At 35.3% G+C, this 24,880-nt stretch overlaps 1 protein-coding gene and 1 pseudogene across 5 annotated transcripts in view; one reads left to right on the forward strand and one right to left on the reverse strand.

Annotated features, from left to right (window-relative positions):
- Positions 1 to 15,817, forward strand: part of HSD17B4 (hydroxysteroid 17-beta dehydrogenase 4) — an 85,438-nt gene extending 69,621 nt beyond the window's left edge. For all 5 annotated transcript variants that reach the window (XM_003310842.3, XM_003950608.3, XM_517892.5 and 2 more), the window contains 5 exons: positions 609 to 695; positions 3,372 to 3,458; positions 4,752 to 4,890; positions 9,906 to 10,033; positions 15,389 to 15,817. In XM_003310842.3, coding sequence (XP_003310890.1) covers positions 609 to 695; positions 3,372 to 3,458; positions 4,752 to 4,890; positions 9,906 to 10,033; positions 15,389 to 15,478 — 531 coding nt within the window. In that variant the 3' untranslated portion in view covers positions 15,479 to 15,817. The remainder of the gene's footprint in view (positions 1 to 608; positions 696 to 3,371; positions 3,459 to 4,751; positions 4,891 to 9,905; positions 10,034 to 15,388) is intronic.
- A 4,794-nt stretch (positions 15,818 to 20,611) lies between these two features.
- Positions 20,612 to 21,087, reverse strand: LOC129144095 (large ribosomal subunit protein eL21-like; annotated as a pseudogene).
- Between the last annotated feature and the right edge of the window lie 3,793 nt (positions 21,088 to 24,880).

Below are 24,880 nucleotides of genomic sequence, written 5' to 3' on the forward strand. Positions count from 1 at the left end.
TTAAGCCAAAAGATGTACACTTAAAAAAGTTTAAGGCGTTGTCAAATAGCTCCAAAAGCTTTTAATTTATCCTCCATGCAGCAGTCAAAATATATTTTCTGATGCGTTGCCTTTGATAGCACTAATTACTCTCATGCTTTTCGTTTTGTTACAACTATTTTTTATTATCCAGTAATATATACACAGAGAAAATAATACAAAAAATTATGAAATAAAAAGTGGAATTATTTTGCCCTGCATACTCACCCCAGGCCTCATTCCTTAGACTTAATTTGTACCACTTTTAACTGTTTCTTTAAGTTGTTCTGATGTACCTATATAACTCTACCTAATATGATTATGGTTTTATTTCTTGATTTGTCAAGATAAAAAACACTATTTTTTGATTCCATACTTTGAAAGACAAAGAATTGGCTTACTTATATTAGTTACATCTTTATTTTACTAATTTTATCATATTATACTTAGGTCTTTTATGAATTTAAATATCTTTAAACTTTGATTTTTTTTTTCTTTTGTGCTCTCTAGTTTCCTTTCCAATTTTTTCCTCCTACAAGTAAAAGAGTTTCCTTTTAAAACATTTTTAACCCCACAATTCTTTTTTAAAGGCTCGTTTTGCAAAACCAGTATATCCAGGACAAACTCTACAAACTGAGATGTGGAAGGAAGGAAACAGAATTCATTTTCAAACCAAGGTATCAATTTTGCTTTTTCACCCTTCTCACATGCTTTATCATTGTGTTCCATCTTATCATTTTTTTTTGGTTAGTACTATGGATAGAAAGTTCTTTTTAAGTAATGGTAAATTTTAATTAAAAATAAGATACAGCTTGTCTGGCGTTTTCAAAATTTTTATTTATCAGGCAACACTTAATAAAATAGAAGTGTTTTGCACCCTGTGTTTTATTTTCTCTTTTATTTTCAACTAAATTGGTAGCTATCTATGCAGCAGTGGCCCAGCTATTCTGAAAACCCAGCCAACCATGTCTTTTTGGCTCAACTAGTCAATCAAGTCATTGTCAAAATATCATCTTAAAAAATTTAAAGGCATGACTCAGACAGATATACAGTGAAAACATGACAGAAATCTATCTGACTCATTAATGAAGGATCTTGCAATATGATAAAACATGTTCAAAAAAAAATTAGAACAACAGTTTATATGGTCCAATAGGAAAGTCATTCTAAAATAATTTTGCAGAGTTAGAGACAAAATTAGTTAATATCCTATAGAACAATAAAGTCTTATCCTTTATGAGTTTTCTCTGGACAGAAATCATATGCATCTTGATTACACAAAAATCCACAAATTAACAAGTTACATCACAGAGTCTGGGCCTAACAAATAGTAAATGAGGGTATTTTGGGGTGAGGCTGTTAGCAATGCTCCAGTAAAATACTAAAAGGACATGCAATCATTGTTTTATTTGCAAGTTATTAAAGACAGTTTTTGTTAACACAGTTGACCAGGCTAATACTTTTTGGCTTGATCATTTCATGCTATATAGAGCATATTAAACAACTCCAATGGTAATAGTAACAGCTTTCATTTATTGAGAACCTATAAACTGGCAATAGTATTTTCTTTAATATGCATAATAAATCTGTATGTAAATATAAGAAAATCTAGGTTCCTAAGAAAATCTAATCTAGGTGTCCTAAATAACTTGCTCATGGTCACACAGCAAGTGGTTGAGCTGGGATAGAAACCCGATCAGCATGGCTTCAAAGCTTTGATTACAGGCCCCAAATGTCTTTTCTGTATCATGTTTTCTTTCACAAATAGATAACTCTGCAAAATTCTTCTTACATGGTTGCTTTACTCCTAATTCCTTTCTGCTGGTTGCAATATCATTTTCCTGCTTAATCTGTACATATTGTTTATTTTACTTTTCAAATTCCTCCTGTCCTTCAGGCTTAAGTTCAAGCTCCACTTTGCTCTTAGAGACAGTCTCTTACTATTCCCCACTTTCCTACCCATAGATACACTCAAATTGGTGTTCTCTGAAAGCCTTTGCAGCTAATATCTGTGCCACATATTTTGGAGCCCTCACATTTTCTAATTTGTTTTGTATGAGTAAGTTTTGCTTTTTGATTAAGATTATGAACTCTAAAAGTGTTAAGGACCATGACTATATTACAGGTTTTTATTTTCCTGCAATTCTGGTGATGAATAGTATGTAAATAATTTCTATGGATACAAACTTGAAGGGCTGAGAAATGATTAAATGTCTAAATATAATGTATTCTTGCCATTTTGTTAAATTCTAAGCATGCTGTCTTATCTTTTCAGCATATTTGCTATATTTTTCTTCAGTGATTATAGATATTCTTTTTCTATTAGTTTTAGGACTCCTTCTCTCTCTGCCTCCTTTTCTCACTTTCTCCCTCCCTTCCTCCTTTCCTTTCTATTCTTAAGATATAAGAAACATTTTAAACCAGTGTTTTAAAATGATTTGCTTGATTTGGTAACAATAAAGTAATTTACTGAACTGCATTTTGTTCATTAATTATCTCTTTCCATGCTTTTCAATGTACGTAATTTGAAGTAAAGTGAACAAATTACTTGAAAGATCTTTTTTCCTCCAAAATATGATGAGATGTAGTCAAGAGAATGATCTTCTTGATTGTTAAAAATCAAAGTTTTAATAAACGCTACATTAAACTTTAGAAACTTATCCTATACATTTGTAGCAATAACATAATTTTTATGAAAGAATAGCCATTGGAATAATTTGAAATGAAGGACTGGGAATTAGAATTTGAATTCCTTTAATGACTATTTTGATAAAAGCCTATTTAGACATTTAGTTCATGCTGTGTACACTTCCTCTTGAAATAAGACCTGGAGTTACTACTTAAAAAACACTATTATGATTTGTTCCTAGCCAATTTTATTCTATATTAGCAGAACAAATGTACTTTGAGTACCACTACCTCATGTGGCTATTGTGCTATGCCTTTTACTATTTATAAGGATTCAGCATGGACTGAATTCTATTTATAAGAGTTCATCCCCTGATCCCCACTTCCCCCCAAAAAGATGCCCAAAATACCAAGGCCCAGTCTCTATCAGTGTATTTACATTAGAATTTTGGGGGATGGGACCTCATAGGGTTTCTTTGTTTGTTTGTTTTAAAGGGCTCCAGCTGATTATAAAGCCAGGTTTAGTAACAGTTGTATTAAATCAGAAAGCCTTTATGTTTGTTCATCTTGACATTTACTTTAGCAGCCTTTTATTTTATCTGGATTATTATATTCTTTTTCATATGAGGCAAAAATAATAAATTTTAAACTTTGTACTGTTTCACAGTGAAATTACACTTCCATTGTAATCAGAATAAATCTTTTTTTTTTCTTCTCCTCCTAAGGTCCAAGAAACTGGAGACATTGTCATTTCAAATGCATATGTGGATCTTGCACCAACATCTGATACTTCAGCTAAGACACCCTCTGAGGTAGGTTATAAAAATTAGTATCCAAGCCACTTCTTCATTTAGGAATTTCAGTTAAGATGACTTTAAGAGTGGTTAGGCTACGTTAGAAAATTAACAACCATGAAACTATTCTTAATTCTTGAAGTGAAAAACATTAATACAAAACAGCTTGGAATAGAAGGAATACTCTGGCAATTTATGAACTTTAAAAAACTCATTTTGCAGGATACTAGGATATCTTTCAAGAGAACACAATTTTCTAGTTTTAGAATAAATAAATCAGTTGTTTAATCAGAATCTTAAGCAAACAGCGTTTTGGAGAAAAATAGATTAAAAAGTTGAATATCCTTTACCTTTTTCTTGATTTAAAGGTTTATATAAAGTTTTGTATGCAAATATATAAACCAGTAGCGTGTATAATTTATTAAAACATTGTATTCTTTATTAGCATGCTGAGACTTTTGATAAAAATGTTTATATTCTATCTCTGAAATATTAACTTTGTAATGTTGAGGTTTCGATACCCATGATCTTTAATTGTCTGTCATAAACCACATAACTGACTGAAAATTAAAATCCCTTAAGAATAGTCTAAGAAAAAAAAAAACATAGAGCGGGCTCGGTGCCTCACGCCTGTAATCTCAGCCCTTTGGGAGGCTGAAGTGGTTAGGTCACTTGAGGTCAGGAGTTCAAGACCAGCCTGGCCAACATGGTGAGACTCCGTCTCTACTAAAAATACAAAAATTAGCCAGCCTTGGTGGCAGGCTCCTGTAATCCCAGCTACTCAAGAAGCTGAGGCAGGAGAATCACGTGAACCCGGGAGGTGGAGGTTGCAGTGAGCCAAGATTGCACTACTGCATTCTAGCCTGGGCGACAAGTCTGTCTCAAAAAAAACAAAACAAAACAAAACAAAACAAAAACCCCAAAACTTAAGTTTTAGAGCTGTAAAGAAATTCAGACTTCATGTAATTTAGTCTTATTTTATAAATAAAAAAAATGAGACCATAGAAGTTGATTAATTTGATCAGGATATTTCTAAAGTTAGCTAAAACATAGGTTGTCCAGTTCCTATTTTTCTTTTAAAATATTATTTCTGAATTCTAATAAAAGTAAAATCCTGTTATTAAGAGGACTGAGGTTCTGAGTGATGTATACAAATATAAAGAAAGTATGAAAGACACATTGTATGAAGAAAACTGACTTATTTATGTACAGAGTTTTAAAAAATCTTTTTTTTGCACATGTTTTATAATCACTTTTCTCCATGAGTTGTTTTTACAGAACTTTTACAGTTTATTTTGTTGTTGTTGTTAGGGCGAGAAGCTTCAGAGTACCCTTGTATTTGAGGAAATAGGACGCCGCCTAAAGGATATTGGGCCTGAGGTGGTGAAGAAAGTAAATGCTGTATTTGAGTGGCATATAACCAAAGGCGGAAATATTGGGGCTAAGTGGAGTAAGTTATAGCCCTGATTTTATAATATTCTAAGGTAATTCTTAGTAAATAAAGTATCTTTTTAACAATTAAAGACCTTTGAAGGTAGGTAAATCTTACCTTTTTAGGTAAGTTTTTTTTTCTTTTCCCGTGGGAATGAATAGGTTTGGGAATGTCCAAAGGGGTGTGTGTGTGTGTGTGTGTGTGTGTGTGTGTGTGTAAGTGTAAGAGATGTAGGGAATCAATTGAAATGAAAATAACCTGTTTTAAGATTTCATTGTAATCCTTGAAACTAGTTTAAACAGTTGTCTTGGCTATATGCATCTTTATCTAATCTTCAGCTTCTTAAACATAAGGCAAATTCATCAAGTCAAAATGAAGTATTTTTAAGTCATGATATTTGACAGTTACAAAATTATTTTATTCATACCAAAACAATAATTTGGATTATCTTAATTATCAATATAAAATCACTATTTTCTAGATATATACAGATTATAGTCAAAGGTGTTTGTTTATCTAATCTAGGGAAATTATCTATTAGAGTGCCATGCACCCAATATAAAACATCTTGCCGCAGAAAGAAAGCAGTCATATTTCTTTTCACTGATGTGGAGGTCCAAAGAGACCCTGGTACCATTTTGTGAAGAAAGAGAAATTAGAGGATAAAAAGAATAAAGAAAAAATATTCTGTCAGATCTTTTGCGTCTGCTGTGTAACTCACATCCTTAATCATGGCACACACTTTAATTATGGAATATTCTAACCTCACCTTTATTTTCCTAGAGATTCTTCAATTAGGTTGAAAAGATGAAAATGGATAGGAGGTAGAGCAGTAAGTCCCTGAATTCCCTTTCAACAGAGTCTGTTGCTTGTCACAGTTATCTTACTGTATTATGGTCATTTATAATTGTATGTTTTCTCTCATTTGACTTTGGGCTTAATCCTGAGAAATGGCTGCAGTTTGTCTATTTCTAGCTTCTAGTATAGTCAATAACACATAATAACTAGCCTGACTCTGTATATGTTGGAATGAGTGCTAAAAGCCATGTAGAAAGCATAGTTTTAGAAAATAGTATGGCTGCCTTTTAAAAAAAAGGTTCTGAAATTGATGCTTTACCTTCTATTAAAATAATGTTTATTGTATGGATAGTGATGTTTATTTTTTATTTAGTATGAGTGAAATATGTAAGTATACTATGATACTGAGATATTTCATAAATAACTAACATATTTTATAGTATTTATTACTATTAATTTCTAAACCCAGCCAGAAGTTATTGTAGTAAACCCTTTGAATCCTATTTTATTGTTCTAAGCAATGGTAAAAAATCGGAGGAACTGAAAGATGACATAAAGGCATAAGGGAGATAAAGAATCAGAGGATTTATGTGGCCTACAGAATAGTCTGCTCTTGAAAATTAAAACATAGGTACTCTTATCTGAAACTCCAGAAACCAAAAAGCTCTAAAAAGGAATAGTTTTTTTTCTCATGATTCACTGGTGGTGAAGTCTGACTTGAACTTATATGATGCTGTTGATTGTCTTTAACTCAGCTAGTGTGAGTTAGACAAGTATAGAAGTAATATGCACGTGTATAGATTGTTGCACCGTTGGGGGCCTTTTGTAATATGGAATACATGTTTTATGTATTACATTTCCTTCCTAAAATCTGATTCCAAATTCCAAAACACATCAGCCTGAAGCAGTTCATTCAGATAAGGACTTGTGGACCTGTACATGTATATAAATAATTCTTGTAGAACACAAGTGATAAGAGACATGGAAAAAAGTGCTCTCTACTTTCAGAGAATGGGAGGATTGGTTCATTCAATGAACATTTGAGTATTTATATGCCAAGTTCTCTGCTAGGTGGAGACTACAAATATGAATTGACAGGATGCCCTTTTTTTTTTTTTTTAATCCATAGGGATAATTATTTACAGGCTGTGTGTCAGGAAAGGTGAAATAACTGGGGTTGAGGAAACAAAGGTTGTTGCATTGCAGAGTGAAAGGAAGACCTCAATTAAGGAAATGGTAATAATGGAGAGGAGAGGGCCTATGTGGAACTATTGCTAAGATTGAATTGGCTAACTTAGCTACTGATTATGTCTAAAAATTAAGAGGAATGAGAAAGAGTCAAAACTAATACTGTGGTTTTGAGCTTGTGTGCTTGAGGATGTTGACTGCATTACTAGAAGTATGAAACAGGTAGAGGAGGGAGGTTTGGGAGAGAAGAAGATAAGTTGTGGTACCAACACTGTAGCCAACCAAGATCTGGACTAGATTGTGGGGACTGTGGGCCTGGAATTTAAGAGTAACTTCATAGCTGGAGGCAGAGAGTTGGAAAGCATATTTGAGGAATTAGTAGTTGGAACCAAGAACGTTGGCTTCATTCACCACCTTGCTTCATGACAGGCAGGAAGAAAATGGAAGGAAAATCTTTGTTGGTCCTGCTGTTCCTGTTCACTTTATGGAATAATGGTTCTAAAATTTCCATTTGTCTGTAAACAAAATGAATATCATAGAATTTGGCCCACAGGTTTTAAATATGCAATTTATCAGTATTTTAGGCAAAGACAATCCTATACTTTCAAATAGAAATCTATTGTTTGTATGTATCCAATACCTGTAAAATAATAATAGTGTAACTTTTTACAAAGATTTATTTCCATGTGTTGAATACAATGTTGCTGAGCAAAGTCTGTTTTGTTTTCTTTAGGATGATAGGTTTAAGCTGGTTGGCATTGAGCAGTTTGGTTGTTTTCCTCCTGAATTTAAATTTGGTTTCCTTTCACATGTTTGTAATCATTTCCATTATAGGAACATAAGTGGAATTTACATTCAGTTGGCAAGATACTATGGATTTTTGTTTGAATATGTTTTTGTTTGAATAAATAATAAAATGAGCCGAGTTTTAAAAGGCACGTACTATAATTAGTTGTGTAGAGTTAAGTCTGCATATCTGGACTAAATCCAAGCCTCCATTATGTACTATATATGTACTGTATGATGATGTGACTGGATGAGGATGTTCTTTGACTGTTAGAGGTTATCTATTTTGAATCTTAGACATTTGCCACAGTATGTAAGAATGTACAGAGGTTTGGGAACTGGCATTCTTTTGATACCAGAATAATTAATTCTTGAGGATACCATGTGATCATTAAAACCTCTGAGCTCCTGGGTTGGTGCTCATCTTCTAGCAGTCAAACCAGATTGCCGCTTAGGATTCTCAACTTGGATATAAACTAAATCTCAAGGGTGTTGGTTCCAAACGTTGGATTTGGATTGAAATGAGTATCTCATGCATTTATAGAAAAGTCTTGAAAGATTTTCCTTGAAAAGGAATATGCTCTCCAGTTAGGAATGGGGGCCTGTTTGTTGGAGGTGTATCTGCCTCAGGGTTACTCTCTATTCCCAAAGCAACAGTGACTGTTTCTTCTCTTACTAACAGCAGCTCCTGACTGCATGCTCATGTACATTTATCTTCAAAAGTACACACAAGTGCACGAAATCATTTAAAACAATTTCTGACTTTCCATCTTCTGTGTGTTATTCATCTTAATAACATCATTTTGTACTTTTTTTGTTTGAAACAATTTGAGAATTATAGAAAAGTTGCAAAAATACTAGAGAACTTTTGTCTTTCATCCAGTTTCCTCAAATTGTTAAAATTTGTATCTCATCTTCTTTACTATTTTTTTCCATCATATGTGTTTTTTTCTTCTGAGGCATTTAAGAGTAACTTGCAGACATGATGTCCCTTTATGCCTAAGAGACTATGCTACTAGCATTTTCTAAGAACAAAGACATTCTCTTATCTATTCACACAACAAAGATCAATATCAGGAGATTAACATTGATGCAGTATGTTAGCTAATCTACAGATCTTGTTAATATTTCAATTGTCCCAATAATGTCCTTTATAGCAAAACAATAATAATTATTATTCATTACTAAAAAGAAGAAAGAAAAAGAATTGATCAGGGTCCCATCTGGGATTATACATTACATTTGGTTCTTAGGTCTCTAGTCTGCTTTAATCTGGATGAGTTCCTCAGTCTTTGCTTTTCCCAATTTTGAGATATTTGAAGACTGGAGACCAATTATTTTATAGCCTGTTTCTTGGTTTGTTTTTAGTTGATGCTTTTTTCATGTTTAGTTTTAGTTTATGAACTTTTGGCAGGAATAACACAAAAGTAATATGCTCTTGGTGTGATTTTTAAAAACTTAATTTTTAACCTGGGTTTTTTTCTTTGTGTTTGTTATTACTAATATATATTATATATATATATTTTTTTGGGGGGTAGACATCCTTCTTTCATGTGCTTTTCCATTTATCAAATAATTCCTAAGTATTTTCTCTTCAAGGAAGTATAGGGGATACAAAGGCGAAACATGTTTGTGCCAGCAAAGACCTAATATTAAGGGAAGGTAGCATAAACAAAAACAGTTCCTTCTTTCTCCTGGAGTGACCCTTTGTGATTTGTAAAGTATATATCCTAATAAGATCCTCAGGGGTCTCCAAGTTTTCAAATGCCATATTCTTATCTGTTACCTCACCCCTCCCTCATTAAATGCTGTAAAGTATGACTGAAATTGTTATGGACTCTTTCAGAAGCTTAGTTATTAATAAATACAGAGCTAAAAATCAACAGTAAAATGCGTATAATGAATTCTGCCACTAAGAGAAAATGAATACAATCTCTTTCTTCACTTCTGCAATAAGATTAGCTGTGATCTTATAGGTGTCTATAAACTCAAGGTGATGGTGGTGGTTGCAGACCATGACCTGAGCCACTACAGAACTGGAAGTTCCGCTTCTTTACCTCAAATTTCTGTATTCTTGTATTTCTATATTTTGCTTTTTTTCTAAATGACAGATAATGTATAATTGATAGATAGAATATGTGTAGAATAAGTGCCACATTAACATGGAAACTATAGAAATGTCTGCATTTTACTTGGTTTATTTTACCCTCATTTTGTTGGAGAGAAAAAGATACACATTGGTTTCTTCCTATTTTTCCCAGCTATTGACCTGAAAAGTGGTTCTGGAAAAGTGTACCAAGGCCCTGCAAAAGGTGCTGCTGATACAACAATCATACTTTCAGATGAAGATTTCATGGAGGTGGTCCTGGGCAAGCTTGACCCTCAGAAGGTAATGTTCTCAAATGTTCATTTATTCATTGTTTTATTGTTTCCTCTTTTGACAATTGCAGTTTTTAAGCTGATGCCCAAATTCTGATTTATAAGCCAGGTTTCTTACAACTCTGAAGATGACACACTTGCTACTGATATTCTGGTTGACAGGTCATATATTTCTTTTTTAATGGAGTTTCACCTGACACTTTTTAAGACTGAACCCGCATCTAGATTTTTTAATATATTCTGTTATGTGTTCAAAGGTGAAAAACCATATGACATTAGTAGGTACTACATAAAATTAGACATTCCCAATAAATAAGATTAAGAAATCATTGAATATTGGAACTAGAAGGATATTTTAACATAATAGCCCATGTCTTACTTAGGGTGAATCTTAGAGGCATTTCAGTGGAAAATCATGATTAACAGAAGAATGCCTTCTGTGACGATTATTTAGTTAATATTATTATGAAACTTTTGACCAATCCACAAATATACAAAATTAAAGTAATTGATGTGGCAATTAGAATGGAGGAGAAAAATTTGTTATTTTCAATTTGTGATTATGTAGCTAGAAATTCCAAGGGAACTAACTTATTGATTCTTAGAATGAAGGAGTTCAAACAAATGGCTGAGTGCAGTTATTTAAAAATAGCTTTCACATAGGAGTAATTTGAATAAATGAGGAAATATATGATTTTCCTGTATAGAAAGACTAAAAGGAATTGTAAAGTAGTATAGTAGGTAAAAAGTAGTCTTTGGCATCAGATAAAATCTAAATTTGAATCTTGCCCCTGTCACTTCATCCAAAAACCTTAATCTTCTCATTTGTAAAATGAGTTTAATAATTTTAATGTTTACGAGGCTTGTTATAAGAACTAAACCCAATAATATGTATGAAGAGCTTAGTACAGTGCTTGGCAATGCAGTGAACCCTCTGTTAATTTCTTTCCAGGAATTTATTTAGTACCTATTCAGGTTCTAGGTATTGGCTGAATTAAGACAAAACCCTACTGTATGGAGCTTCTTTTAGTATACTAATGCAAAAGAAATAAAATCTCAAGTTAGAGAAGAGTAAGCCTGAGTATAGTGTTAGAGCAATGACTGGCAAACTTTTTCTGTAAAGGGTTACACAGTAAATATTTTAGGCTTTGTGGGCAAGATGGTCTCTGTTGCAGCTCTTCAGCTTTGCCATTGTAGCCTTAAAGTAGCCATAGATAATATGTAAACAATGGAGTGTGACTGTGTTCCAATAAAACTTTATTTACAGAAACACACAGCCACTAGATCTGGTTCTCCAGCTGTTGTTTGCCAACCCTTGAGTTAGAATGTGACAGGACAGGGGAACTATTTTAAATAGGTTGTTTAAAATACCTTCTGGGGGTTTTCTAAGGTACCTGAAATGCCTGATAGAGATTTGAACAGAGTATCAGAATGAGTCATCAGACTAAGGAAACAACTAATACAAAGGCCTGCCGCGCGAGGAACTTGGCTCCACTTAGTCTTCTCTGAGCTCCATAGTGAGAGAACCATCCCTCTACTTGACCACTCTGATGGGAAACTTTCTGGCATGTCAAACTTACTGTGACCAAAATAGAACTTGTGATTTATTTTTCTCCCCCAGTCTCTTCCTTCTTAATTAGTGGCACCATCATCTATTTACCCAAATTAATAAGCCCAGAAATGTAAAAATTATCTTAGATTCCTTCTGCCCTTCTGTATCCTTTTCTTCCTTACTTCTGTCTGATCTTTCTCCAAAATATATCTTGAATTCATCTTCTCTTCCTCTCTAGGGATATCACTGTGATCCTAGCCTCTGTCATCTCTCACCTGTCTGACTTCTTCCAGTCTTGTCTCTCCCATTCAGTCTGTTGTTCTCCACCCAGGAGCCAGACTAATCCTTTAAAAATGTAAATCAGATTAGATTATTTATGTATGTTAGTCATTTCTACTACTTTCATTAATTACTGGTTCATATTTATCATCCCATTTGATAAAAAATCTCCAGGATTTCCTTTTGCACGTGTATAAAATCCAAGTTAGCTGTTACCATGTCGTGTATGATGTTTCTTTCCCTTGCTTCTTTTTCAGGCTTCATCCCATGCCACTTGCCCCATCACGTGTAATGCTAATTCTAGTTATTTTGTTGTTATTTTGTCCTTCCTTTCAGTTCCTTCCCATCAGCTTTTACTCCTTCAATCTCTATGCATTTGCCTTTTCTGGAATTTCTCCTCCTAGCTGTTTGCATGGCTGGCTTCATTTCATCCAAAGTAGTTTCTTCCTGTTATATTCTGATAACATCCTGTTTTCTCCTTCATTGCATTTATAACAGGCTTTAATTATTTGTTTACATTTTACTTTTTGACTCCCCTAGTTTAATGTTAGCTCTGTGAGAACAGGGGCAGATATTTAGCCTAGCCTAGAATATTGCCTAGTATACTGTAGACATTCATACTCAGGTAGATTAAAGCAAATATAGAAGGAATGAAAGTTCAATATCAGAAGTTTAGGCTGTATAGAAATTAGAAACTTCTGCATGTCAGACTCTATAGTATATTTCCATAAATCAAGGGAAAAAAATAAAATGATGATACAGAGTATCATTCCAAAAATTCTGGAAAGCACTACAACCTCAATAGAAAAAGTGGACAAAAGTCCATCAATGATAGACTGCATTAAGAAAATGTGGCACATACACACCATAGAATACTATGCAGCCATAGAAATGGATGAGTTCATGTCCTTTGTAGGGACATGGATGAAGCTGGAAACCATCATTCTCAGCAAACTATTGCAAGGACAAAAAACCAAACACTGCATGTTCTCACATGTGGGAATTGAACAATGAGAACACCTGGACACAGGGTGGGGAACATCACACACGGGGACCTGTCATGGGGTTGGGGGAGAGGGGAGGGATAGCATTAGGAGATATATCTAATGCTAAACGACGAGTTAACGGGTGCAGCACACCAGCATGACACATGTATACATATGTAACAAACCTGCGCATTGTGCACAGGTACCCTAGAACTTAAAGTATAATAATAATAATAAAAAAGAAGAAGTGGACAAAAGGTATGGAACAATAATTAATGAAATAAATAGAAATGACTAACATACAAAAGAAAAAAATTTTTCCAGTATCCAGAAATACAAATTAAAGCATGTTATTTTTGCCTCATATTTTCAAAGTGTAAGAAAATAGTATTTTTAAGGTTGGGATAAGATAATTTACTCACAACTGGAGGGAATATAAAATTGGTATAGGCCAGGGACAATGTCTCGTGCCTGTAGTTCCAGCACTTTGGGAGGCCAAGGCTGGAGGATTGCTTGAGTCCAGGAGTTTGAGCCTGGGCAAGACAGTGAGACCCTGTCTCTACCAAAAAAAAAAAAAAAAAAAAAAATTAGCCTGGTGTGGTGGCACACACCTGTAGTCCCAGCTACTTGAGAGGCTGAGTTGGGAGGATCACTTGAGCCCAGGAGGCTTAGGCTGCAGTGAGTGTGATCATGCAGCTGTAGCCTGGGTGACAGAGCAAGACCCTGTGTCAATCAATCAGTAGTTGGTATAGCCTTTCTGGAAAGCACAGTGCTTCCAGACCTTCTTCCTTTATGGCAGTTTATAGTCTTACTACTTTTTGCATGGCACTCCTAGGCCAAACCATATACCTAACAGTTTCATTTATGAAGTAGTTCGAAACAGTTAGTTTTTTGTGTTCAACCAGTATGACTGTATTTCTCTCCCAAATTAACAGTATTGGGAAAGTGTCCCTGAGAGAGTTTGCTGTGATGTCCGGTGCATGGCAGTGCAGAGTTTGGAAACTGGCAATATGGACGTATGGTTAAGGGCTTTAAGAAATAAGAAAATAGATAGGAGGAAAGATTTATGTACAAAATTCTTCTGCTCAAAAATGTCCAAAATTGATATTTTTACTTCTAGTAATCAGGTGTTCTTGTTTTAGGTTGTAAATCTCTTTCAGAGTTTAGTACATAGCAGGCTGGCCTAAGTACTGACTCCTTCCCTGCATGAGTTGCAGACCATCGTTTTGTTTGTTTGTTTTTTGTAACTGCATAGTGAAAGAAATCTTAGTTTTGAAATTCTGGTCTCCTGTTTGAATGCATTTGATTGTGACTGAATGAGCTCTCTCTGACTATTTCTGGAATAAAAAGTTGTTGCCTTTTCTCCAGTTCACGAGGGTTTGCTTCTGAGACTAAGTGCTGCTAGTTAACAAGTATTGTTAACAAGCATTGCTGAGCAAAGAACACCTGAGTTTAAGCCCTGGCCCTACTTCTTGCTGGCTCTGTAGACTTGAGCAGGTTATTTAATAAGCTCTCTGAAATTCAGTTTCTCATCTGTCAACTGGGGTAAGAACTGCTGATGTGCCCACTTCAAATTGACAGCTATAATTCTTAAATGAGATTATATTTGTGGAGCTGCTTTGTAATGCTCAGTGTATATAGGTATCACTATTTTTTCCATTTAGCTAGAAATCTAGAGGCTTTTTCACTTCATATTTTATGTAAGCTATCAAAACTATGATTGATTATTTTTATTTTACTGATAGGGAATTTACACTGAAGGAGAACTTAAGGAACTTGCACCAGTTTCTGTATCAGGTTAGATACAAAACTGCTACAGGAACCCTTCATTTTTAACACACCAGCTTTTGCTTGGTAATAATGATGAATTAATACTCTCTTATCACATGTCAAACTACTAAGCTAAGCACTGTACACATTATTTTATTTAACACGCACAATAGAGTTGTGTTATTTAGGGACTGTTGTTATGCCTTTTATAGATGAGATTGAAGCTCACAGAGGCCACGTATCTAAGCATTTTCTCAAGCTCACCTTGCTATTAAGGGGCAGAGCCTGGATTTTAACTCAGGCATTCTGATGCTATAGCTGTGATCTATTCAACATTGTGTTATATTCTCTAATTTGTCATTTCGTGGCTTTCTAGTTCATGAAACTGTAGTAAATATTTTAAATCTGCTTTTAGAAGTTCTGAATTGAATATTTTTATTAGGAATACAGTGTAGCCTTTTATTAATATGGTCTCAAATTGTAAGAACATAAAGTAAAGCCAGAAACGTAGGTTGAAACAGAACTCCCAGATCCATGAGTTCAGATAAATTATTGTATAGTTTTCTAAAATACACAGGAGTGATTTTTCTTTTTTTTAGATGTCTAAAAAAATGTGCTATCTATAGTTATTAAATTGTCATTGCTAAATAAAGGTTGCCTTTGTTGTCCAGAATTATTAGCTCAATTGTATTCAGTCTGAATAATCTTAAAAAAAAAAAAAAGAAATAAACTATAACATGGTAACAGTTGGCACTCTTTTTCCCTCCTCTCCTTGCAGGCATTCTTTAGTGGCAGGCTGAAGGCCAGAGGGAACATCATGCTGAGCCAGAAACTTCAGATGATTCTTAAAGACTATGCCAAGCTCTGAAGGGCACACTACACTATTAATAAAAATGGAATCATTAAATACTCTCTTCACCCAAATATGCTTGATTATTCTGCAAAAGTGATTAGAACTAAGATGCAGGGGAAATTGCTTAACATTTTCAGATATCAGATAACTGCAGATTTTCATTTTCTACTAATTTTTCATGTATCATTATTTTTACAAGGAACTATATATAAGCTAGCACATAATTATCTTTCTGTTCTTAGATGTGTATCTTCATAATAAAAAAATTTTGCCCAAGTCCTGTTTCCTTAGAATTTGTGATAGCATTGATAAGTTGAAAGGAAAATTAAATCAATAAAGGCCTTTGATACCTTTGTTTTTTTGTGATTTTCTGTTTTTTTATTTATTGATACCCCAGTTTTTATGTGAATTTCCATGTATGCACTCATTTTTCATACTTTGTTCTGATAATATTCTGTTTTAAAGCAAGAGAAAAGTCTTTGTGCTCCCAAATAGTTTTCTTTCTTCTCCCCTCCCCTTTGCTGGAAATTCTTTACTACATATAATGTTTATAAATCTACCAAGTGTAGCTTTCTTGAAGAATCAGAAGTCTCAAATCAGAGAGATAGTCACTAGCAAGTACTGCCACATCACTGTTTTCCTTAGCATTTAGCTCTGATGAAGTGCACTGGGAAATGCTCTTTGGATGAGTTGGCTGCAGAGGTGACCAGCAGCAGGTGGTATGCTAAGCTCAGAGATGGAGTAAATTTCAATCAGGTAACACAGCTGAGGAGAATATGTGTGGGTGGCTAGTATGGGCTGAGTTTCCCAGGAAGCTGACTTTGAGATGGAGATTCATGTGCAGGAAGTTGATTTGGGAGGTGCTTTTATGAGCAGCACCTGCCAGGAGAAGCAAAGGAAGCAGAGCTGGGCAGATGGAGACATTAGGCTGTGGTTGCAGTTACCATAAGGCCTGGACTGATCGTTTGGGGAGCTCTGAAGCTGGGATGGCCATTCAGAATTGTCCTGAGGCAAGTAGTCATTGGTTATGACCTGCCCTGCAATGGGGCCATGACCTTGGTCAAAGCGGCAGAGCAATTCCTGGAGTTGGCTTGCACAGCAGTTGGGGGAATATGTCTTTTTTTTTTTTCCTTAAAACTTTTAAGTTCAGGGGTACATGTGCAGGATGTACTGGTTTGTTACATAGGTAAACATGTGCCGTGGTGGTTTGCTGCACAGCTCATACCATCATCTAGATATTAAGCCCAGCATCCATTAGCTATTCTTGCTGATGCTCTCCCTCCTCCCACCTTCACCCCTGCAACAGGCCCCAGTGTGAGTTCTTCCCCACCATGTGTCCATGTGTTTTCATCATTCAGTTCCCTCTTATAAGTGAAAACATGCGGTGTTTGGTTTTCTGTTCCTGCGTTAGTTTGCTAAGGATAATGGCCTCCAGCTCCATCCATGTCCCTGCAAAGGATATGATCTCACTGTTTTTTATGGCTGCAGAGTATTCCATTGTATATAGCTACCACATTTTCTTTATCCAGTCTATCATTGATGGGCATTTGGGTTGATTCCATGTCTTTGCTATTGTGAATAGTGCTGCAGTGAACATTTGTATGCATGTACCTTTATAATAGAATGATTTATATTCCTTTGGGTAAATACCCAGTAATGGGATTGCTGGGTCAAATGGTATTTCTGCCTCTAAGTCGTTGAGGAATTGCCACACTGTCTTCCACTATGGTTGAATTAATTTATACTCCCTCCAACAGTGTAAAAGCGTTCTTATTTATTCACAGCCTCACCAGCATCTGTTGTTTCTTGATTTTTTAGTAATCACCATTCTGACTGGCATGAGATGGTATCTCATTGTGGTTTTGATTTGATTTCTCTAATGATCAGTGATGTTGAACTTTTTTTCATGTTTGTTGGCCACATGTGTGTCTTCTTTTGAGAAGTATGTGTTCATGTCCTTTGCCCACTTTTTAGTTGGGTTGTTTTTTTCCTGTACATTTGTTTAGGTTCCTTGTACACTATGGGTATTAGACCTTTGTCAGATGGATAGATTGCAAAAATTTTCTCCCATTCTGTAGGTTGTCTGTTCACTCTGATGATAGTTTCTTTTGCTGTGCAGATGCTCTTTAGTTTAATTAGATCTCATTAGCCAGTTTTTGCTTTTATTGCAATTGCTTTTGGCGTTTTTGTCATGAAATCTTTGCCCATGCCTATGCCCTGAATGTTATTGCCTAGATTTTTTTCTAGGGTTTATAGTTTTGGGTTTTTACATTTAAGTCTGTAACCCATCTTGAGTTAGTTTTTGTATAAGGTGTAAGAAAGGGGTCTAGTTTCAATTTTCTGCATGTGGCTAACCAGCACTCACAGCATCATTTATTAAACCTATTAGAGAATCTTTTTTCCATTGCTTGTTTTTGTCAAGTTTGATAAAGATCAGATGGTTGTAGGTGTGCAGTCTTATTTCTGAGTTCCCTATTTAGTTACGTTGCTCAGTATGTCTGTTTTGTACCACTATCATGCTGAGGAATATGTCTTTCAATCCTGAATGGGGCTTTGTAGAACTCAGCACACTTTATTTGAGGAAACAAGAATGCAAATTCAGGGATCAGGGGAGAAGGTTTCAGAAATTTGGAACTGTGATGCTTAGAACAGTGATGGAACAGTAGAAGACCTCAATATGTTACTTATTTTAATGAGTGAACAGAATAAGTAGAAGGCATAGGAAGAAATTATATTTTTGGCAATTATGCCTTTGTCTCATGAACTGTATTTTTAAATTTAATTCAGAGTGCTCTGTTGTTATGCCAATTGAATTAATTGAGTTAATTGTTGGACATTTGGGTTGGTTCCAAGTCTTTGCTATTGTGAATAGTCAATGGCAGTATTTTTAATGTTGGTCTATTATTGTACTAAATAGTTGTTTATATTGAGCTTGGGAAAGCTTTCGTGTCCAATAGAAATAGCATATTAAAATAAATGCCACTGTATGTTAATGAAAGTGTTGATTATATACCCTAGATACTTAAAACTTAAGGAAGTTATGTTTTAATTTTCTTACACATCTCTGTCAATATTTATGGTCAGAGAACTACTCATATCCAAATTTGGCAACTTACCAGTCATGCTCCTTAACCCTTCTGTAATATTTAATATTATCAAATGCCCCATCTTCCTTAATTCTTCTTACCTTTCAATAAGAAATATATTAACTTCTTAATGAACCTGTTAATCTGACTTCTACTTGTCTCTTTTGTGATTTCCTTTGACTACCAGTGAAGTTCATTTAGAGAGTCAGTTCCCCAGGTTTTTACTGGGGTCTTATTCACATGGGCTCCTCTACCTGAACACATCCCCCAATTCCAGACTCAGGAGGAAAGCAGGTGTTTAGCATAAACCACATTGTTTGTACAAACATGGCACAGAGAGCCACTCAGTGAGGGAATGGTGGGAAGCTTCCCAAAATTTAAGTTCCCAGATACCAGCCAGGCATCAACCTCAGAAGCATTCTAAGGGCAGCAGGCTCAAGGTCTGCTTTGTTAGCTCTTTTTCTACACTGATAGGATCAGCCCCAACCAAGCCACATGGCCTAAGAGCAAATCAGGTGTGATATCAGGAAATTTGGAGGACTGGAAAGCCAAATCTCAAATATCCACCCCACAGGTTCTTTAGCTCTCTTAATTTGCTTCTTTACCTTAACATCAGGTAAACTATATATCCCTAAGCCTTCCAAGTGTCACCTGTGTGAGACTGTTCTCAATCGAGCCTAACAGAATAATCTCTTGACTTCTCACAGAACTTTGTATATATTTTAAAGCAAACAATAAGAAAGCTGATTTTTTTTTCATTGGAAATAAATAGATTTGAATAGTATTACCCCAACATTTTAACTTTGCCTGTTAGGTCAACAAATAAAGCAGAAAAACTGAAAGATAATCCAGTTCCACTGAGAAATTCTGAAGTTCAGAAACTTCAAAAGCTGACAGTTATGGAAAGTGATTTTCTGAAGAGAAGAACATTTTAGGTCAATGTGGACTAAGCTATTTTTATGAGGGGAGAGGAGAGAAAATAACCTATTTTACAATGCATAAATAGGCAAAATACAGAAATTGCAAGCCTTAGCTAAAAATGAGTCTAGATTTATATTACATGTATACATGGTATCTTGGTTGAAGTTGCCCAATTAAGTGATTTCTAGACATCAGGGTTAACATAGCTTAAAAAAAAAGATACCTGAGATTGCCGAGTGTTGAGGCACTAAAATTCAAAATTTAACCATGTAAGATCTGTTTGTAGCTTCATTCAAAATCCATCTTTTAAGAAGCTTGGTTACGTAACTTTTAAGCCTACAGCTCACAAGAATGGAAAAACAGTCAAGTAGAAAGAACCATGTGTTGTTGCAGGGAGCACTGGCTGGGGGTAGTTTTTGTAGGCAGCATGGAAGAAGTCATAAAATTAACCCAGAAAACAGACTAAGAAGTGTCATTTGAAGTGAGGTTGAACAGCTCTATACACCTTAATCTCTTGAAGTTACAGAACTGTCAGTAAAGAACAATGATGGGTTAAATCAGGGGTCAGCATACATTTTCCGTAAAGGGCCACACAGTAAAGACTTTTGGCGTTGTGGGCCACATTTGGTCTCTGTACCGTATTTCTTAAAAAAAAAAAAACACAAAAACCTAAAATTGAAAAAGCCATTCTTAGTTTGCTAGCTGGACAAAAAACAGGCTAGGAACTGGATTTAGCTTGCAGGGTGGAACCTGGATATAGGTGCTGAGAGCCACTGGTTTAGAAAACAAAATTTTCAACTGTCATCTTTATTTTTTTAAAAAATTTAATTTTTAAAAACTTTTTGTAAATTATTTTATTTCTTCCATGATGATTTAGTGGGACTATCTTCAAACCAGTACAAATATTTCATAAATAATATCTGGCTGTTTTCTAACCAATTGAGTAATATGTTCCACAGTAAGCCACCTCACCTCTTTGAGCAAGAAATACATTAAATTGGAATAGTAAAGACATTACATAATGGATAAGGACAATTAAAATTTGCTTTAAATATTTCTTTCGGGAAGAGGACACCACACTTCTACTCAATGAGTAGAAACATTTTTACAGTCCAGAGGTCTTTTATTTTTTTAACACCTACTATGCCATGAATTCATAGGGAATAAGTTCCAGCAGCTCAGGCTCCTTCCCATCGGTTCTCACAGTGTACTTCGCTGAGTGGAGCAGACTGGCGCTTCAGTTGAATCCAGGTACCTTTGTCTTTGGCTTCTTTTTCTGATTATTTTCCTTCACGCGTTTCAGGAAACTATCTTGGCTCTTAGAGTGCTTAATGTGTTCAATACGCACATTAATTCGCTTGGCAAGAATCTTGCCTTTAACTTGTTTGTTTACAATAAGGCCAACAGCATGCCAGGTAACACTGTAGACTCTTCCAGTTTTGCCATGATAACACTTGTGGGGCATTCCTTTTTGAACAGTACCCATTCCCTTGATGTCTACAATATCACCTTTCTTATAGATTTGCATATACATGGCCAAAGGAAAAACTCTTGTTTTCTAAAACGCTTAGAGACCATATATCGGGTGCCTCTCCTCTTTGCCTTTGTCTTCATCATTTTGGTGAATTACTGGAAGATGGTGGTTCCAGCCGAAAGAACTGTCATATTTATTTGCCTTAAACAATTTATGAAAGTATGAATGCCTTTCAGGAAAATTTTTTCAATTATGAATGTCAAGGGACAGAACTAGGGTCAAGAAACAAATACTTAAAAAAGTTGCTTATTTATATTTTGCTTACTAATGGAGCTTTGTTTTTGCCATTCTTATTTAAATATGTTCACGTAGATTTTTCACCATTAGAGAATAGCTATTTTAAGTCACTTTGCTCATCATTTAACTTGTCTTTTCATATGCTTCCTGTTCCTTTAAGGCTCTTTCTATCTCATAATCTTTAAACCAAATAAAGTATATTAATGAAACAAAATAATTGGCATACAACTTGCGATTCTTGTTGAGATGTTGGAACTACCATGCATACAATTTATCCCATTCCTCCCACTGTTTTTTAAATATTAAAAATAGTAAGGCTCATTAATAACCCAATTTTTAAAAATGGGCAAATGATTAGGACATGCCACGTGTCACATTAGAAGTACTCAACACCATGAGAAGTCAGGGAAATGAAAATGAAAACCATAGTAAGCTACCATTACATACTAACTGAGATGATTAAAGTTAAAAAGACTGACAATACCAAATCTTGGTAAGCATGTGGATCAACTGAAAGTCTTATACACTGGTAGCAGTGTAAAATGGTATGACCAGTCTAGAAAAAGTTTTAGCATTTTTTTTTTATAAGTAGTATACACTTTTCCTGTGAGTCAATTCAATTTCTAGCTACTTTCTCAAGAGAAATGAAAACATATTACAAAAAGGCTTATATAAGAATTTTTACAACAGTTTTGTTTTTAGTAGCTAAAATCCATCCACTAGGGAATGGATAAACAGATGATGGTATATGATACAGTGGGATTCTACTCAACCATTTAAAAAGTTAACTAGCCAGGTTCAGTGGTGTGCACATGTAGTCACAGCTACTTAGGAGGTTGAGGCAGGAAGATCGCTTAAGCCCAGGAGCTCGAGGCTGCAGTGTGCAATGATCATGCCTGTGAAGAGCCACTGCCCCTACATCTCTAAAATAAATAGTTTTATGTTAAGCAGCATGAATAAGTCTCAAAAATATACTGAATGGCCAGGCGCGGTGGCTCACGCCTGTAATTCCAGCACTTTGGGAGGCCAAGGTAGGCAGATCACGAGGTCAGGAGATCAAGACCATTCTGGCTAACACAGTGAAATCCCGTCTCTACTAAAAATACAAAAAATCAGCCAGGCGTGGTGGCGGGCGCCTGTAGTCCCAGCTATTCGGGAGGCTGAGGCAGTAGAATGGCATGAACCCGGGAGGCGGAGCTTGCAGTGAGCCGAGATCGTGCCACTGCACTCCAGCCTGGGAGACAGAGCGAGACTCCATCTCAAAAACAAGAAAAAAAAGTATATGGCATTCTAGAACAAGAAAATTAAAATATGGTGGAAAAGTTCAGAAAGTGGTTGCGCTGAGGAGGAAAGGTTGGATTGCTTGGGAAGGACCATGAGAGAACTCTGGTAGTTATATCCTACATCTTGAATAGGAATTTGCATTACACAGGTAAATACATTTGTCAAAACACATTGAGTTTTACACTGAAGATTTATACCTTTGATTGTATATATAAATTTTTCTTAAGAGAAAAAACTATAAACAAATATTAAACTCTCATCCATGATATGCATGCCAAAGCACTAAAGGATAAAGTGCACTGATATCTGCAATTTACTTTGAAATGCATAAAAAAATAAGAGGGATGTATAGAGAGATAGACAGATGGACAGATGTGACGCCACAAGCGTAATGAGGCAGGAAAATGGAGTCTGGAGGCAAGGAACCTAAGGCCAATTCACGCTGACTTCCTAGAACTGAATCAAAAGGAAAACCCCAACTTTCCACACATAAGTAACAAAAAAATTGGAGACTACTCCCTTTGCAACCCCTCCTCCCCGCCTTTTTCTGCGTGGCAGATGGAAAATTGAAAATATCTGTGATTGGTTGCTTTCTGCAACCAATCGGACATTTGCATGGGAGTGTAATTTTGTAAGTTTGTGTAACTTTGTAACTTCACTTCAGCCTCTGACTTTCCACAACCAATCAGACTGACTGCAGGCCCAGTCTTCGTTTGCATAGAAGTATAACTTTGTTACTTCACTTTAGCCTCTGTTTGGTTGCTTTCCGCAACCAATCACATGCTTGCGTAGGGTGTAACCTTTGTAACTTCACTTCAGCCTCTGAAGTAGTTGTGTGCCATCTTCATTTCCATAGGGCGCACACCAAGTAACCAATGGGAAACCTCTAGAGGGTATTTAAGCCCCAGAAAATTCTGTAAAAGGGCTTTTGAGCCCCTGTCTTCAAGCCTACTCCCAGCCTGTGGAGTGTACTTTTGTTTTCAATAAATCTCTGCTTTTGTTGCATCATTTTTTCCTTCCTTTGTTTGTGCATTTTGTCCAATTCTTTGTTCAAAACGCCAAGTACCTGGACACCCTCCACTGGTAACAATAGTACAATGTTAATTATTCAGGAGGTGGTTATAGAGGTGCTTAGTGTAAAATTCTTTCAGGTTTACTGTATTTTCAAACATTTTTGCAATTTAAATATTGGGAAAATACAATAGTGACATAAAAAAAGAAAATTCAACTATATGCTATAAAATAATACACACCTAAAGCAGAATGACAGAGAAAGATTTTTCACTATAGGAAACATGTATCCCGACACATTATGTCGTTAGCAAAGATTACCGTGGCAGTTAGGGTATGGTGATTATAGTGGAGGGGAGAGGAGTGGAGGGAGAAAGGGAGACCAAGCAAAAGGAGACGGAAAAAGGTATATTAACAAAGCTTGCATATTATTACATTTATTTTATAAAATTATGTCTGCATACGGGAATATATGGAAATGGTATAACACTGCAGGATACAGTTAAAGCAGTAATCAAAGGAAAATTTCATAGTTTAAAATTCTTATACTAATTATAGGAATATAAATAAATGAATTAAGCATTCAACTTAGTAAGTTAGAAAAACAACAAACCCAAGGAAAGTGGAGGAAAGGAATTATTTATAATAAAGGCAGAAAAAGAAGAGAGTTGAAAATAAAAAATCTAGCATAAATAAATAATTAAATGAACAAACAAATCAACAGGCTGATCTTTACAAAGTCTAATAAATAGCTAACTCACAATCTTACCTAATTAATTTTTAAAAAGGAGAGTATTTTGCTTAACTGTATGCCAATGAACTTCAAATGCTGTATAAATATAATGATTTTTTTACATCATTGACACAAAATAGAAAATCTAAACAGATGGCTTGACATAAAAGAATTTGAGGCTGGCCATTGTGGCTCGCACCTGTAATCCCAGCACTTTGGGAGGCTGAGGTGGGAGGATCATTTGAATCCAGGAATTCAAGACCAGCCTAGGCAACATAGTGAAACTCTTTTCTCCAAAAAATGAAAAAATTTGCCAGCCTGGCACATGCCTGTAGTCCTAGCTACTGGGGAAGCTGAGGCAGGTGGATCAATTGGGCCCGGGAGGTGGAGGCTGCAGTGAGGTGTAATCATGCCATTGCACCCCAACCCATGATAGAGTGAGACCCTGTCTCAAGAAGAAGAATAGAATTTGAGAAAGTTTGAGAAACGACTATTCTCCCTGAGTTCCTAAGCCTCAGATTCACATGTGAATTCAGCCAAAACCTTAATGAACAGATAATGCCAATCTTACTTCTGTTGTTCCAGAGGGCACAGAATGAGAGCTACCATGT

Source organism: Pan troglodytes, chromosome 4 (assembly GCF_028858775.2).
Source record: "Pan troglodytes isolate AG18354 chromosome 4, NHGRI_mPanTro3-v2.0_pri, whole genome shotgun sequence".
Lineage (NCBI taxonomy): Eukaryota > Metazoa > Chordata > Mammalia > Primates > Hominidae > Pan > Pan troglodytes.